The sequence below is a fragment of the Asterias rubens genome, chromosome 22 (genome assembly GCF_902459465.1).
Source record: "Asterias rubens chromosome 22, eAstRub1.3, whole genome shotgun sequence".
In the NCBI taxonomy this organism is placed as follows: domain Eukaryota; kingdom Metazoa; phylum Echinodermata; class Asteroidea; order Forcipulatida; family Asteriidae; genus Asterias; species Asterias rubens.
In genome coordinates, this window is record NC_047083.1 from 5,289,003 (window position 1) to 5,306,696 (window position 17,694).

Here is a 17,694-nt window from a genome sequence, read left to right on the forward strand (position 1 = left end):
TACTTTTACAACATCTTTCTAACCATATGCACGTTTTATAACAAACGGTTACAAACGCTTTTCAAAGACCAACTCGACCGATCCAAGGCAACGTGTTCCTTTAAGGTCCACAAAATTAGTTTACATGTTAGTTACGAATTTGAAAATAAGCCCGGCCGAGAGGGCGCTGTTCGTGACGTCAATCGAGGCGCGATGAATCGCATGCAGTGCCATCACAAGATAGTGACGCTTGGCGCAAGCTAAAAACATGCCCTCAAAGTTGAAACAATACCTGATTATGTTCACGTTAGGCAAATGCTCCTGTGGGTTCGTTACGTCTTTCAGGTACCTTTCTTCGACTACCCCACTAGCTGAAAAAATTGTTGGGATGGCGTTATGTTTTATTAAAGAACTTTTCTCTTCATGTCAAAATGTGTAGTGTATTCCGGATTCTCGAAGACGTCGGACCGGACCACTTTGCAAACTGACTCCATCCTTAGTTGTTTTCTGCATCCAGCAGCAATACCTGGTCAACATTGCCGGGAAAATGCAAGAAAATCTTTTTTTTTCGGAACGTACAAACTCACGACTAGGACTTGAATGTACTTGCACGTGCGTACGTGTGTTCGATGTTCGATCGAGGCAAAGTCTGCCTCGATTTACGTCACAAAAGGAGTAGGCGGATCGGAGTCACCCCACACAACTCGATTTTTCTTTTTCTTATATGAATCGTTAAAAACAATTACAAAAAAAATATGTTATTGTTCAGAAACATATTATACTCTAATGTTTGAATAAAAACATATGAATATTTCCAGGTGACTTTATAGGTATTATGCATCTGAAAGCACACAAAATAATGCAACAGGAAATCTGTTTCTTTCAATGTTCTCTTGCAACTTCGATGGCCAATGGCGGACTTCCAGATGCTTGTTAATATAATGTGATATGTTGGGATACGCCAAGTGAGAATACATTGTCCTTGACAATATTACCAAACGTGTCCAGTGTCTTTAAACTTGTCCTCCATTTTCCACATCAGGTCAAAGTGACGCCACGCTGGAGTTTAATCAACATATTTCGATCACGCTCACTTATGATTTCGAATCGGGAAACGAAGAGCGACCAGCGTTCATTACGATCGACAACTTCACTGTCGAGGAATGCTTGGAGAGGTGTATGTCGTTCGACAGATTCGTCTGTCGATCAGTTACTGTCGACACATTCCAGCACAGCTGTATCTTGAATTCGATCAACCAGTTCTACAGGAATCCAGTTCCGTTTCGGTATAGAGATTTATACGTCAGGAAAGACACAAGTAAGTCTCGATGGTAACGCTAGGTGGCAGCAGACTGTTTTATTTCTGAATATGCACGCATTCTTGAGAACATTGAGCTTACCTGGAAAGTTTGCTGCCACCTTAGCGTATCAACAATTATTTAATTCGTGTGTTGTAACCTTTATTATTGAGTGAACATTAATTTATTTAAAACTTCTGGTTATCAATTAAAGCCATTGGACACTTTCGGTAAACAGTATTGTCCAAGGGCCCACACTTCGTGTATCACAACTTATATATAAAATAACAAACCTGTGAAAATTTAGGCTCGATCGGTCATCGGAGTCGGGAGAAAATAACGGGAAAACCCACCCTTGTTTTCGCACCTTTCGCTGTGTCATGACATGGGTTTAAAACAAATCCGTAATTCTCGATATCGAGAATTGAAAATTGTTTTAATGTTTTCTCAAAAAGTAAAGTATTTCATGGAATAATATTTCAAGAGAAGCCTTTCACCATTACCTTCTGTAAACCCTGTAAGTTATTAATGTGAATCTTTTGTTTTTTATTCTGTTCCGAAAGTGTCCAGTGGCTTTAACATACTTATTAAAGTAACTACCTACTTAACAAATAATAAACTGTCATTTATTTTAAATGACACAATCTCAAGAAAGAATGTTTTCATTATAAATAAAAAATAATTATTTTGTTTTTCTTCAGTTTGTGACGTCTTTGAAGTTTCAAGTTATAAAGGTAATTGTATTTGTATTTCTCAAGTGGATCCAGTTTAAGAACTAAATTTGACCTCAATGAAAATATTATGCAAATACAATTATACCTAATAATGATTTTATACGTTACATTTTCCCGGGCATCCACACGGTATTCAAAAGATAAACTGTAATTATTTCTTAAAATATAAAAACAATGAAAAAAAAGGGTTAACAAAGAGTTTGAATGAGGTACATATATTTATTCTGTAAGGAACACGTGCCTTGGATCGGACGAGTTGGTCTATAAAAAGCGCTTGTAACCGTTTTTTTTAATATAAAATGCATATAGTTGGAAAGATGTTTTAAAAGTAGAATACAATGATCCACACAAATTTGCCTCGAAACTGCGTGGTTTTCCTTTTACTATGCGAACTAACACGGTCGACCGTTATGGGAGTCAAAAACTTGACTCCCATAATGGCCGACCGTGTTAGTCGACGAGGTAAAAAGAAAACCGTGCAATTTCGAGGCATGTTTGTGTAGATCATTGTATTCTACTTTTACAACATCTTTCCACTAGGTCTAAAAAGTACCGGATCAGACTTGACCCAGCTATGGTTCGATTCTACCCGGAAACTGTGTCAAAGGTTATTTATATCCCACGGTTAAAATAAAATCAATGGGCTAGCGATCGAAGTTGATTAAAACATGTGTTCTCAGACGTTAAAGGAACACGTTGCCTTGGATCGGTCGAGTTGGTCTTTTGAAACCGTTTGCTATAAAATCGTTATGGTTTGAAAGATGTTGTAAAAGGAGAATACAATGATCTACACAAATATGAATCGAAATTGCGTGGTTTTCGTTTTACCTCGTCGACAAACACGGTCGGCCATCTATGGGAGTCAAAACTTTGACTCCCATAAATGGCCGACCGTGCTTGTTCGCGACGTAAATGAAAACCGTGCAATTTTGAGTGATACTTGTGTGGATCATTATATTCTACTTTTAAAACATCTTTCTAACCATATGCATTTCATAACAAACGGTTTCAAACGCTTTTCATGGACCAACTCGTCCGATCCAAGGCAACGTGTTCATGTAAACACAGATCGCCGTTTTGGGGACACAATCATATTAGTGGATCTCGTGAAGTAAGCCACATCTCAGTTTACGTTTTTGGAATGAAACCCAAATTCTAATGTAAACATATTTTTGTTTAAATACACTGGACACTATTGGGAATTCTCAAAGACTAGACATCTCAGTTGGTTTACCTCAAAATAACAAACCTGTGAAAATTTGAACTAAATTGGTCGTCGAATTTGCGATAATGAAAGAAAAATCACCCTTGTCTTACGAAGTTCTGTCCTTTCAGAGGCTTGATTTCGGGACCTCAAAATCTCATTGTTTGAGGTCTCGAAATCAAATTCGTGGAAAATTACTATTTTTTTGAAGCCTACGTTACAATTCAGAGGGAGCTGTTTCTTACAGTGTGTCATACTATCAACATCTCCGCACTGCTTGTTACCAAGTAGATTTTTATGCTATTAATTTTCTTTTGAGTAATTACCAATAGTGTCCACTGCCTTGAATGAAAACCTGTATAATCATTAATGATTTCAGATGAAGAATGCTTGTTGCCACTGGGTGTGGGCGTTGGACTTATCAGAGATGCCCAGATCACTGCGTCATCTCATTTAGATGAAAGCCACGCCCCTTGGGCGGGGCGTCTCCATGGTAACTCCTCATGGATACCGGACCCCAGTGAACAGAACACAACAGGGAGAGCATTCTTCGAATTGGACTTCCTGGTAATGAACAATTGCAAGTGTTTTGCTTGTTCTAAATTCGGGTCCCCTGGCACGTCCCATCTGACTCCGTACACTACTAATAATGGGTGCGTTCGTTTAGCTTCCCATAGATAATGTTTAGATAATTACCCACGTTCGTCCTAGAAAAAAAAACTGCCACGCACCGGGGTAGACCCAGGGGAGCTAGACGAACGCACCCAGTAATGTGGCTTCGTATCATAGCGCGCACATCCGTCACCCAATGACGCATCAAGGCACTTCCATATTCAGTATTTTCCTGCAAAGTATGTTGGATTACGTTTTGAATTATGAGACCTGAGGTCAATTTAACAGAGAGTTAGGAATAGTCCTTAATTATGACTAGTCCTAAGAGATATATAAAAAAACGCATGGCTAGTCCTAATTTGGGACGAATAACGCGTCCCAGTCGAGATAAGACTAGTCCCAACTAATCCATCCCTACTCATTTAACACAGCACCATGAATTGGTTCCACATCCTCTCACCTTCAACTGATGCCTTGTGTGAAAACACGCTACGGTGACAGAGCTTTCTCTGTTGCAGCTCCAAAATTATGGAACACTCTCCCTCTCAAAATTCAAAATGCTTCTTTCTTACAGACATTTAAAACGATGTTGAAAGCTCACTTGTTATAATCTTTGTATCTACCCCGTTCTGCAGCTTGTTATTTTCTGTCAATTGTGTTTATTTCTCATGTTTTTCTGCCTTTGTTATGCTTATTTTGTTTATACATGTACATTGTTCTTTGTATTTTGGTGCTGCTGCCCTCCCCGATTTCACGAAACTCATCGCAAGTAGCGACGCATCGTAGGGTTTTCGATGCGTCGCAGACCTAACAGACCTAACATTTCACCAAACACGTCGGAAGCGCGACGAGTCGCAATACAAACTATTTTCACTCTTAATAACAACAACCCTTTGGACGAGGATGAACTGCTAAAGTTCTGTGGCTGTTTTATGTACAACTTGGTCATGAAACAGTCGTGTATTATAGTTCATTCAAGATGGCGGACACTACACCGTTTCGGACTAGTATTTAGGTGTTTTTTTTTTTGGGTGGGGGGGTTATAATTATTTATTTGTTTAGTTGTGTTAGTTTGTGTGTGTTCGTTTATTATGCGTGTGTTTGTTTTCTTTTCTTTTACCCGTCCTTTTTCTTTTTGTTTTAGTGGGGGAGGGTAAATTTCCATTTTGTGGTCTAGTGTCTTCCCGATTGGTTCACGGAAGTTACGTGTGGTAATTGGTATGTCCTTTCATGCATTTTGACGGTGCGTAAACAAATGAAACATAGCATTCTTACGACGACCATTGGGTCGTCGTAACTTACGACGTGTTCTTCCTCGTTGTCAAGGAACTTGCGACGCATCCAACGCATCGTAACTTTGATGAAATCAATTTCATACGCATCGCAACTTACGACGTGTAACCGGTCGCAACTTGCACTTGCGACGCGTCGCAGCGCTTCGTGAAATCGGGGGCTGGTTTACTATAGTCTTCACCAGGACACCAGCACAATGCGCTTAGAAACGTAGTATTAAGCGCGGTATAAATTTGTATTATTATTATTATTAAAAGGTGATGTGGCGCCATATGCTGCCAATCAAACCAGGAACACTTTTGCAATATTCTACCCCTTGCATTTGTGACATCACAAACTCAGAAAATGCCCCCCACTAAAGGAAAATGGCCTATCTTTGGCAGTGAGCACATGACGTCATTGACCACCATTGGCTGAGAGTGGTGCACCTTTCCATTGTTTTACGTCAAAAAGGCGGTCGATGAAGCTATGTGCTATCATAATTTATTGTTTGACCTCAACCGATGATGACCGATGTATAATCATCATCATTGTCATCATCATCATCATCGATTCATCATCATAATCTCAAAAGTAGAGGTACAATTAAGTCACTGCGTGTGAGGTCTAAAGTCCTGACGTCATTCAGTATGATAACAACGAAAATTTGTATTGCGCCAAAGTCCGCCTAAAAGAAGCTCAAGACACTTGCGCGTACAAGCCACGTTTCTAGTGTTTGATCTCAGCAACGACAGCCAATGTTAACTGTGTTTTGCTTTGTTATCATCATCAGCTCCAAAAAGGCGGTGCAGTTTCTACTGTTTGACCTCATCATGCAATTGCAGCCGGTGTTAACGGTATTTAGTTTTGTTATCATCATCATCTCCAAAATACCGGTGCAGTGACGTCATTGCATGAGGTCTAAAGTCCTGACGTCATTCAGTGATATGCTTTGCGCGTACACGCCACGTGTCTACTGTTCGACCTCCGCAATACGCCTCTCTTAATATGTATGCATGACGTCATAGTTCTTACCCAAAATGAGGCTATGCGCGCAAGTGAATATTAAGAAAGGCGTGACAGCCAATGTTATAACGGTTTTTGTTTTGTTGTTATCATTATCTCAACATGGCGGTGCAGTGACGTCATTGCATGAGGTGTAAAGTCCTCACGTCATCCGGTTTCATAATTTTATCGTTCTGTGTTGATAGGAGCGGATGAAAGTCACTGGTATCCTGATCCAAGGTGACGGGGGTAATGGCCCGAGGAATGGTAACTGGGTACAGGAGTTTGAGGTTTCGGTTACCAACGATCCAGTTCGAGGCCAATGGGACAAGATCGGTTTATACACAACCACGACAACAGAGTTCGGGACAGCATTACCAGAAGTGAGAAAATTCATGCAAATATTTTCGGAAGACATTTCGGTTTAAACAAGTACAGGATTAACATTTTAATTTTATAATGCAGTTGTTGAGTAACTGTTATTATATTTATTTCAGACTGTATGTCTTGAAAATTGGTACTGGTATAAACTTTCAATCAATAAATTGTATGTTATGTAGGATTTGAAAACTTTTTGTTGTGCGACTTCCACTCCTATCTTCCATACATCCAAGTAATTAACCTCTTGTTTGAACAATTAATATACACCACCACATCCTAAATAACATTGTTTTGTATATAATTATTAACAGAGATTTGCTGGAAACAAAGACTCAAAGTGCGTTCGACCCGTCTTGTTAAAAAAACCTCTTCACACTCGCTTTCTTCGGATCAACCCAACCAAATGGCACAGAAACATTGCACTTCGATTAGAAGTTATCGGTTGCAGAGATACAGGTTGGTATAATTATTAAACTGCTAATTTTTTACAATCAGCCTTTGCAAGTTATTTCTAGTTTTGATGATACTTGGCATTTCACACTATAGACGATGTGACATCTGACGTCACACGAAAACCATAACATTCACGCGCATACCGCCGGGCAAAACCTGTATGTTTTGGCAGCCAGCTAGAAAGTATGCAATCTTACCATGACTACCTGTCTTTTTGCGCGGCGAAACATGACGTGTACAGTGTTTTTTTTTTTCAACAGAGGGCGGTTTGAATGTAAACAATGGTCACATCGTCTATAAGCGATTACTCAAAATAATTATAGGCGTACAAAATGCTTGGTAATGAGCAGTGGAGAGCTATTGATAGTATAAAACATTTCCATTCGAGAAACGGCTCCCTCTGAAGTAAACGTAGTTTTTGAGAAAGAGGTAAAATTCTCATTCAAAATTATGTTAAAGACGTCAGGCCCGAAGTCGTTACAGGTAATTTAAAAGCAGACATCAAAACACATATTTTTAGTGACAAAAGCTTTATTTTGACAAAATACCACTTCCAGGTGACTTTAAGTGCACATTCAGACTAGTTAAGAAAAAACAAAACACATGTATAAGATCACATTATTTACATTTAACTTACACGGTCTATAACACCCTTCGATATAATTAATTATGTCTGAAACGTCAAATTAATTTGGTGATAAATAAATTAAAATAATACCCAGTTTTGATCTTTTGCTCAGTGAGCGTTTTATATAAAAAAAATTGTATCGATATCATGATGTGTATTTGGTTTTCAATGTTTTTTCATGACCAGTTCGTTGATCGATCTACGACTTCTACAGGGTTGTCAGTTTATGTACAAGTGCTTAAACTGCAAGCAGCTATTTTGTTAGCAAAAAAAACATGCTGTAATTATATGGATCCTTTAGCGTGATTTAGTTGTGTTAGTTTTAAACATTTTTGAACCAAGTTGTTTGGTACAATTGAATAATGCTACAGGTTGCCAGACCACACTTGGAATGATTAACGGTCATATACCGGACGCCAGACTAACCGTTTCTACCTCAAAAAGCATCTCCCACGATGAGAAGGCAGCTAGACTCTTCCCTTTCCACCGGCCAAGAAATGGCGGCTGGATCCCAGTCGCACGTGATCAACACGCCTGGATTCGAATTGGCCTAGAGCGACCTCACTCGGTCACATCCATCATTACACAAGGGTGCAGTGACGAAGACACAGGACAGGTGACGTCATTAAACGTTGCTTACGTCACACAATTCCTCCAGGATAAAGCAAAGTGGATTTTATCTGGTGAAATTCGTGAGCCCGAGGTGAGAACAAAGAAAGGAAACCCTAACAAAGACAGACAAACCAATACCCAGAAAAACCAGCAAACCAACAAATAAACCAACCCTCCACCCCCACCCCACTAAAAAAAAAAAAAAAAATACGAACAAAACACACGAAAAAAACAACACCCAGACCAACAATAATTTACATTGATGTTTAGGGAGACTTGTGAACGCTAGTTGGAACCAGACTCCAGGTAACTTTTTTTTTTACACTCCTTAATAATGCGCACATCTAGGTCTACTGAGAAATGTACACAACACACCAATTAACAAACAAACAAACAAACAAATAAACACCCGACACCAGGTAAAACAAACAAACTAACCAACCAACAACAAACAAACAAACAAACAAACACCCCAACTCACAAACAAACAAACAAGCAAATAGGAAAAAAAAGGGAAAAAAACATGAGGATTTAAAAATCGAAATGATAACTTGAACGATGATGGAGACAACCTCAAACATGCTATGTCCGATTTTTTGCCGATTTGACCCAACAAATTTGATTTAAAATTCAATAGGTATTTTGATGCTGGGGTCAAGAAAGTTACAAGCTTTCATTTGAGCCATTGCTCGAAAAAGTCCGCCAATTATTAGTAGCAGTGAAATAAAGTGCTCAAAATTAGTTTTTGTCGGGATCTCGACAATCATATCACGTGACCAATATTTATGTGTTTTATAAGAAACGTTTTAAATTTTTGTCATGGTTTTTTGTCAAGTTTAACTATTTTTCGTTATAGCGGGTGATACTCTTTGAAATACCATTCACTCAAAAAAAAATTATTTTTTAATGTTTGGGGCAAAACATCTGACATAGCATCTTTAAGGTGCTGGTGCTCAACCAACTTAGCTGTATCTGGCCCTGAAATTGGTCTCTCTATAAACGAAGCTTGTCCAGTGCTAGGGATCAGACCAAAGTTAATGATACAGTAGCCTACATGGTTCGGTGGTGTGTTTATTAAACACAAGAAGGCGAAACAATCCCCAAACATTAAACTTTTGCTCATCTATACTATTAAAAGCGTAACCCGCGCCATCTTGGATTGAAATTAGAAGGTCCAGTGGCATGGCATCCTTGTGGAAATCAACACGGTTGTGTTTGTGGAATTCAACACGTTTGTGTCTTTTCAGACGTCGGGTTGCAAGTCTTCAAAACCCTGACCCAAACTCCCACTTACGAGTCATCTGATTGGAGGAAGTTTGGGCGGCGACCGTGTGTCAACCACTGGTCAATGTTGTTACCAGACTTCCTAGAAATCTTTCTGACAGGTGACTCATTGGACAGTGTTTCGCAGAGTTCTCAGAATTGGTTCACTCATTGCCCCTTGGCCGCCCACCTGCCATTCGATACGCCCTTTTTGGTCGGGTTACTTCCGTGTTGTACTAAGCATGGTTCTCCGGATTGGTTCATTCATTGCCGCGCAGGGTCGAAGAGGCTGGGTGCCAGGACAAAACCGAAACAAATCTCACGAATTTGCATTGAATGAATGAAGTAACTCACAGATGTTGTTACCAGACTTCCTAGAAATCCTTCTGACAGGTGACTCATTTGTTGAAAATATTAAATTTAAATGGAGAGTATTTATATAAAAAAAAACCAGTCACATTCTGGTCAGTGTATTGTGAGTGGTGTGTTGTCTGGTTTTGAGACAACCCACCTATTGCTTGGTGAAGAAGGTCGCCGTGGGACCACTTAGGTTGAAAGTGGGTGGCGACCTCGGACTTTTACAATAAATCTCCATACATAAATTGCACTATTGATGCAAAACGCATCTTGCTGTTTTTAAACTATGGACACTATTTTTATAGAACAAATTATTTACAAGAAGAGAGTGTATACATTCTTATTCGTTTTGCCAGTAAACTCAAAATGAGAACATATTAAATACCGTTTTAGAACAGGTTTGTTCATGGAGGTATAGTGTTGTAGTTTCAGAGTTTACCCCATCACGGAAGTTTGTGAAACTTATACACGTACGTCAAAGGCTGTTTCGAAGCTGTAAAAAAAGACATGAAGACATGAAATTTCCGACTTCAGCCTGGTTTTGGGGTGGTGGGTCACAGTTGGTTAGAGCAGTGTGTCGGTCAGGTCTCAGAATGTTTTGCCAAATCCATTTTGTAGCCTACTTTAGCAATCGGCCCGTCGGGTTGGTTACTTGAGATAATGTTAACAAAGGAACCCTCCGATGCGGCTGAATGGGGTACATTTTTAGGAGTTTGTATAATTATTACAAAATTGACCCAAACTGGACTTAACAAACCCTAAAAATAACTTGACATGCTTTCTGAAAGTGAAATAAGTTAGAGAAAATTATAAGCAGTGAGCACGAATTTACCGTTTTTATTTAGTTTGTACGATATAGGGTTCCAGAGATATGGGATGTATGGAGGTTTGTTCCTAGAGCAGCGTGAACATGAACGGTCAGAAATTGTGTCGTTAAAATTTCGCGCGATGCAATAGGCCCAAAGTAACAATAAACAATACACTTATTGAAGTTCACGTTCACGTTTAGTGCCCCCGTAACGCGCAGCCTATTGACCAGAAAGTTTACAGGACAAATTCAGATGAGAATAAACTACAAAGAGGCCTACGCTCTTACGCCCCCCCCCCCCCCCGAAAAAAGAAAAAAAAAAAAAAACAGCGGTGGTAAAAAAAACAGTAGATAGATTAGATTTTTGGCACATCACACAGCATGTTCCGAAAACTCGCTTTATTTAGTGATGTAACAACGCTATGTATCGTGGGACGTGACGCTCCATAAATCGCCATGAATAAGTAAAGGGCCCCAAGATAGACTGGGTAAACTTTCAAAAAAAATCAACCCTGAAGGCAAATTGTGTTAATTTATACAAGTTTTTTAGGGGTATTGAGGGGTGCTGAGCTCGAATTTGCTGTATGCCAAGCTCAAAAATGTCCCATAATGCCTCAAAATCGCAAATCCAATATGGCCGCCACATGCACAGTGCCTGCAAGCTTTATGCGTGAACGGCGGGTATTGTAAACGGACAGCACCTACGCACTGCTGCACTGCCTTGTAACACCGCTTTCACAGTTCGACTCGGCCGCGGCTCGGCAGTTCGTCGATCTACATGTGGTAGGCTGGTGTGATGCGGCAGACAAACAACAGTGAGTACCGAGCAGAAAATGTCATTTTTGACGATGTTTTTTAATTTCACTCAACAAAAAGGAAATACAAGCATTGGAAGTTTTGGTAGTGTAGTACAAATGAAACTTTAGTTATTGCTGGCTAACGGTCGTAAAACTTTCACCTATCAACGCTGATTTGAAAAACGTATAGCGTTAAGGAGGCCCAAAATATTAGACCCCTATAAGGCTCACGGGGGAGCCTTATAGGTCCTAGAAGTATGCATAAGGTACGTCGTCTAACCCAAAACGAGGTGGGCGCAGCCACTGCAAGTAGTGGCGGACGTGCGCAATAGCTTCATTTTGGGATAGAATGATGACGCCATGCATAAATATTAAGAGAGGCGTATAAACACCCTCACCCACATTACATTTCAAAATATTGTGTAAAGGATTTTCATCATCTAGCGAGGTGCCGCGCAAAGCGCGGCATCCCGATAGTACTGATGAAACCATAGACCTTATCGCAAATACCAATGCGCAAGCGCAGACTGTTGAGAGGTGCATTGTGGGATAGATATGGATCAAATTTGGATACCAGCTAGACCACAATGCACCTAATTCCAAGCTTTACGCGCGCACCCCAGTATTTGCGAAAAGGCCTACCTGGAAAGTCTGCTGCCACCTAGCGTCACAGAAGTCAACCATTAATAATGTTCAACTTTGACATTGTTTTTTAGCTCATCGGTGGTACCAGTTCAGGAAACCATCTTTACCGGCATTCGTTCCAGACTCCGATTGTTGCAATTGAGGTTCAGATTTCACCCCAAACTTGGGATCTCGAGCTCTGTATGAGAGTTGAACTAACAGGCTGCCCGTACATGTCCGGTAAGTTTATTAGTACATTATCATTAACCTTCTTTGCTTTTAATTGTTTTACGTATGTGTACACTTCACTCTTCTAAGTCTAAGTCTATCTATATGACTATACTATTGAATTTGAAAAAAAAAAAAAATGTAGAGTTATAAACTCAACCATACGTCAACTGTATAGATTCGTCATGAATGAATCTACATTGAACTGTGCAATCTTTACAAACTTGCCAAGTTTGTAAAGATTGCACACTTTTTCATGAAAAAAATATTACAAACTTGCCAAGTTTGTAAAGATTGCACAGATTATGTTATTATCACGGGGACACGCGCCACCACTTTTTCACTCTTTTTTACAAAAAGGTATATCACATTGAGGTAAATGAGATACTATATTCAGATATTATTTCATATCGAATGAAAAAGTGGTGGCGCCATACGGAAACTTTTTCAAAGCATGTTATAATTTTAATTTCGAAAAACATTTTCCATTAAAGTTAGTACATATTGTATAAATTTAAGGAAAAGTTGGCATATATCCTCACCCACTCCAGCGTAAAACAAATAAAGAGAAGAGTTCTCATAAGAAATTAAAAACAAATAAAATAATAATTACTATTTTTAAATTTAAAGTGGTATTTAATGCCACATTCAATGACTTTCAAAGAAATTCAAAGAGTTTTCGTGCGAATTATGAGATAATTTATTCTGAACTGAAGGCCTTTTATAAAGCGTTTTTTCTCTCTTAAAAATGGAATTACATGTATAGGCTGCAACTTAAGACTTGGAATGGAGAGCGGTCAGATCACGGACTCACAACTCTCTTCCGAAAAGCCACAACCTACTCCAATCGATGGCACATCATATGCGTCACCACGCCTCCACCAATGGGTCGGACTAAACAGTGGTTGGGTGCTCGGGTCACTAGGGAGGGGTCAATGGATACAGATTGACCTCCTGACCTTGCATACAGTTACAGGGGTCACAGTTCAGGCCGGTCGCGATCACCAGTATCTATTGTGGATGGAGGAGTTTCGACTGTTGTACGTCGTGCCACCCCAGGGAACGAGGAAAAACCCTCGACAGCAATGGCAGATTTATAAGAATAACCACGGTACTGACATGGTAAAGTAACAATCTTTTTCCCCTCACCCAAGCTTCTTTGCAATTTCACCTTCTTCAAAATTGGTTAAATTCAGCATGCCATTACTGGAAGGCAAGATACAGTAGATAACTACGCAGTTTCACGTTTTCGGCTTCACGATAGTAACAACGGCTGCGATGTTGTTGATGCTTGTATTATGTTGTTTTACTTGTAAGAACTTTGTTGTTGATGCCTCAAAATCATTATTGGCTCAGTCTTTTATTTGATTTAAATGTTTTAGAAATAGATAGGCCAGACTTGTCACCAGATTTCGCACTCGGGAATCCATCACACCCATTCTTAAGGACCTTCATTGGCTGCCAATACGGGCTAGAATTAATTTAAAGTTTTGGTTCTGACTTATCAATGTATCCATGGTATTGCCCCTGTTTATCTTCAAAGCTTAGTTCAGGAGTACAAAACAACCAGAAATCTGCGATTTTCAAATAAATCCCTGCTGACTCTCCCTGTTATCAAAACCAAGTCGTACGGTTCCCGCTCTTTCCAATATGCATCAGTTTAGTCATGGAACAGTCTTCCAGAGGTTGTCAAACAGGCTGAGACATCAGAACAATTCAAAACCCGGTTAAAAACATATCTGTTTACTTTGTACAATAATTGTTGATTTCCTTTTGCAGCACATAGGGACCTCACGGTGATATGCGCTAAATAAGAATGGTTTTATTATTATATATTATTCTTATTAGATGAGAACGTTTTTCATATCTTGTGCACTTTTCCATTTGTATCTAATCCCAATGTAGATTATGAGGGCCGATCACTCTCCATATTCAGTTTCGCATACGTCATTGACAAGGTCCTTCATCACAACAAAAATCCGCATCGAACCTGTTTCATGGACCTCAATATACCCAGGGCTTAGGGTGGAGGTTACTGGATGTGAGCTAACGGGTAAGTCAAGTCATCCTTCTTTTTTCGTCATAGAATGTAATTAAATTTGTAATCAATATAAACTACAAGGGAAACTGACTGGGTAAATTTTGAAATGATTTTTGGGGTTGAACAAAGAATTGACTAGATTGGGATTCGAACCAACGACCTCCGGATTCACATGGCGGCGCTCTACCAACTGAGCTATCTAGCCCTATATTGGCGGTGTCCCTATTTTGTCAATATCTTTGTTCGAACAAAGATAGCTCAGTTGGTAGAGCGCCGGCACGTTAATCCTGAGGTCGTTGGTTCGAATCCCACTCTAGTCAATTCTTTGTTCAACCCCCAAAATAAATTTATAATCAAGTGACTTTGAATCAATAATGGTATCCTTATCAAGGTCCAGAGTCCCATGCTCGCATTTGGTGATATGAAGTCAGGGCAGTCATGAATGATGATAGCTCATTCTTGTATCAAAGAACTACTATATATCCAGTACTACACAAACTAATTATGACACCCGCTCAGGAAAGCTTTAAGGGACAGTTACAGTAAGTCGCTAAATACAATAAAAAACCATGCAAGAATTTCCAGTCAGCTACCAGCAGGGATACAAGTTTATACAAATGTTCACGATTTTTTTAACACGTCCAAGGAAGTTCTATTCTTAAACGCTCAGTATAGAAAAAAAATTACATTGCATTTTACATTGCATTATAGTATTGTGCGATGCAAGTTTCCATGTTGTGATCTCATGGAGACCATTAATTTTTTTGGAGCAAACTGATTGAAGCGTCGTTAGGTATCACCAGATTTATTACAGAATTGAGAGCCACAATCCTTTTTTTTCAGGGCGTGACAGGTTCTGTAGCGAGGGGTCCATTCCGTGGAACGGCATGTGCATTAGCACAACAGCCAGCGACAACACTGGAGCATGCGCACTGGTGCACGGACATGACGCAGAGAGACTCGTCATCCAATCAGATGCTCTTCAGACTTTCATACAACGTCACTGGGACCTTCTCGTAATCCCTGACATAGATAAGTACGTCATTGGACTGCATGGGGACCAAACGCATGACGTCAAGGCTTACGTTTGGTCAGACGGAACGCCTTTAACTGTTGATAACCTGGCTGTGGGTGAAGCCGCAAATGCGTCCAAATTGGAGCTGCCTATTTGTGCCTTTCTTGATAGTAAGGGCAACTTTCATTGGATTTTGCGTCATTGCCCGTCAACGGGACGATCTAGGAGAGGGTCTTTATGTCAGTATGGTAAGTTTGTCTACCAGGCAAGATACTGCACTGGTCGCATGGCAAAGTTTACATTATGTGTTATAATTTCCACACCGATCCAAGAGTTATACAACCTTCATTCATTCATTCTTTTTTATAAATACAAAAACAAATAACTACAGTGCAGCACAAAGCTGAATTATGTGGCATTGAAAGTAAAAGTATTGTTAAACATTACACAGAGCGCAGAGTTCTAGCCGGATAACAATATTACCAGCAGAACTAGCTTGGGGTGAGTCTTAGAGTTATGATCAAATACCTTGCTAAAGTGCACAGGTGTCAAGACCAGGATTCGAACCCACACTCCGTTGATCGAAGTGGTCATATTGCATTGCTGTTGTTGTTGCTGTTGTTGTTGTTATTATTGTCGTCATCTTAAAACAGATCTTGACGAGTGTTCTGGAAACCATGGATGCTCTCATTCATGTCTGAACTACCCCGGGGGATATCGCTGCCTCTGCCCTGAGGGATCCTTCCTCAATAAGACTACTCTCAAAGACTGTGTATGTAAGTAGCCCCCCCCCCCTTCTCTAGTAGACTGAGAATAAGCTGACTGTGTACATGAATTTTATCGCGTGACTGTTAATGGTTAGAGAGTAGGAGGGTTGACTTTGTACTGATTAGATCGTTCCGCATAATTACATAAGGTACGCATCATTGAGAAATACAGTGCAGCAGGCCTCAAACTTCATCATTTTTAGGGCAAGGCCACTTTGGCCTTGGAGCAAGCCAAATTTTGGGGGGCACCAAGGCCAGTAGATTGGGCACCAAGGCCAAAAATGAAATCTAAAAAAGGGCACCAAGGCCATTAATAAACTACGAGTTGTTAATCAAAATAACACCATAGTGCATTAGTTATCCTGAAAGTTTAATACACAAAATTTTAAAAAATAAATTTGAAAATTGGCCAGAGGTTTCCCTATGGGTGGTTAGATGAAACAGTTTGCATGAACAAAATATTGATAAATCATATCTTATTCATGAACAAACCGTAAAACTGCAAGCCACAAGATGTCAACACACTTTCCAGGTTAAAAAGAACACAACATCCACTCCTATGAGTCACAAAACCAAGTCACAAAACCACAAAGACACCCATGCACTCGGCTTGCCTTTTGAGTGAAGCAAAAGTATAACAAACTGAAGAGGATTAATCACAAAGACACCGCACACAGTGCTTTTCTTTTGAGTGGAGCAAAAGTATTACAAACTGAAACAATTGTATAACAAACTGTAGCGGATAAAGATAAGAGTAATTGGGTGTCAATAGGAGTGTCAATCATTCTCCCAGGTGAGGCCTGGATAGTGTATGGGCGCTACATTAAATCCAGAAAAGGATCTCCAACTGTCGGCTTCGTGTGTGTAGAAAAGTTTGTTTTCGTAATCATTGACAACTGGGTAAAAAGGTTTCCGTAAAATCGCGGCAGCTGGTGCTTCTAGACAACACTGAAAATGCATTTAACTTCTTTTAAAAAGGGCACGACGGCCAACGGGAATTAAGGGCACGGCAATTATGGCCTTGGAAAAGGTAATTTTTTGAGGGGCACCACGGCCAGAAGCAAGGGCACCGACGGCCATGGCCGTCGTGGCCACCGGGAAATTTGAGGCCTGGTGCAGGATGATTGTGAATGGACAGAGATTTGGAGGGTTAACTGTGTACCTTGCAGCTACATTCAGCATGATTGTGATACCAACATTGCTGGCTGGCACAGTTTATGTACCGTTAAAAACTACAGTGCAGGATGATTGTGAATGGTCAGAGAGTGGGAGGGTTGACTCTGTACAGTATAAATATATTCAGCATAATTGTTATACATGCACTACCATGACTAATGTATAACCATGGAGGAAGGAAGAGAAGGAGCTCGAATGAAGGGACTTCAAAAGTCGAACCCGTGGTACCGCGGTCGTTTAACGACACCTCGTAATCACCAACATACCTTACACAGACAATGAGCGACCTGGCGTATGTGAGTTTGCGCGTGCGCACTTGGTTCTTCACTCAACTATGGTGTCGTATGGATATAATACAGAAAAAAACTACTTTTTTGAGACCTGATAAAAATTGTGTACACTTGTGCTCACCAAATCGAAAAACACAATTGATTACCAAC

General features: G+C 39.9%; 1 protein-coding gene and 1 non-coding gene across 2 annotated transcripts in view; one reads left to right on the forward strand and one right to left on the reverse strand.

Moving 5' to 3' along the window:
• The first annotated feature begins 12,138 nt into the window (after nucleotides 1–12,138).
• Nucleotides 12,139–17,694, forward strand: part of LOC117305110 — a 34,250-nt gene continuing 28,694 nt past the window's right edge. The window contains exons 1-5 of the mRNA XM_033789858.1: nucleotides 12,139–12,267; nucleotides 13,022–13,377; nucleotides 14,161–14,308; nucleotides 15,140–15,559; nucleotides 15,965–16,087. Of these exons, the coding sequence (XP_033645749.1) occupies nucleotides 12,231–12,267; nucleotides 13,022–13,377; nucleotides 14,161–14,308; nucleotides 15,140–15,559; nucleotides 15,965–16,087 (1,084 nt within the window). The 5' untranslated portion in view covers nucleotides 12,139–12,230. The remainder of the gene's footprint in view (nucleotides 12,268–13,021; nucleotides 13,378–14,160; nucleotides 14,309–15,139; nucleotides 15,560–15,964; nucleotides 16,088–17,694) is intronic.
• Trnah-gug lies at nucleotides 14,429–14,501 on the reverse strand. The gene has a single exon. It is a non-coding gene; the product is annotated as a tRNA-His (tRNA).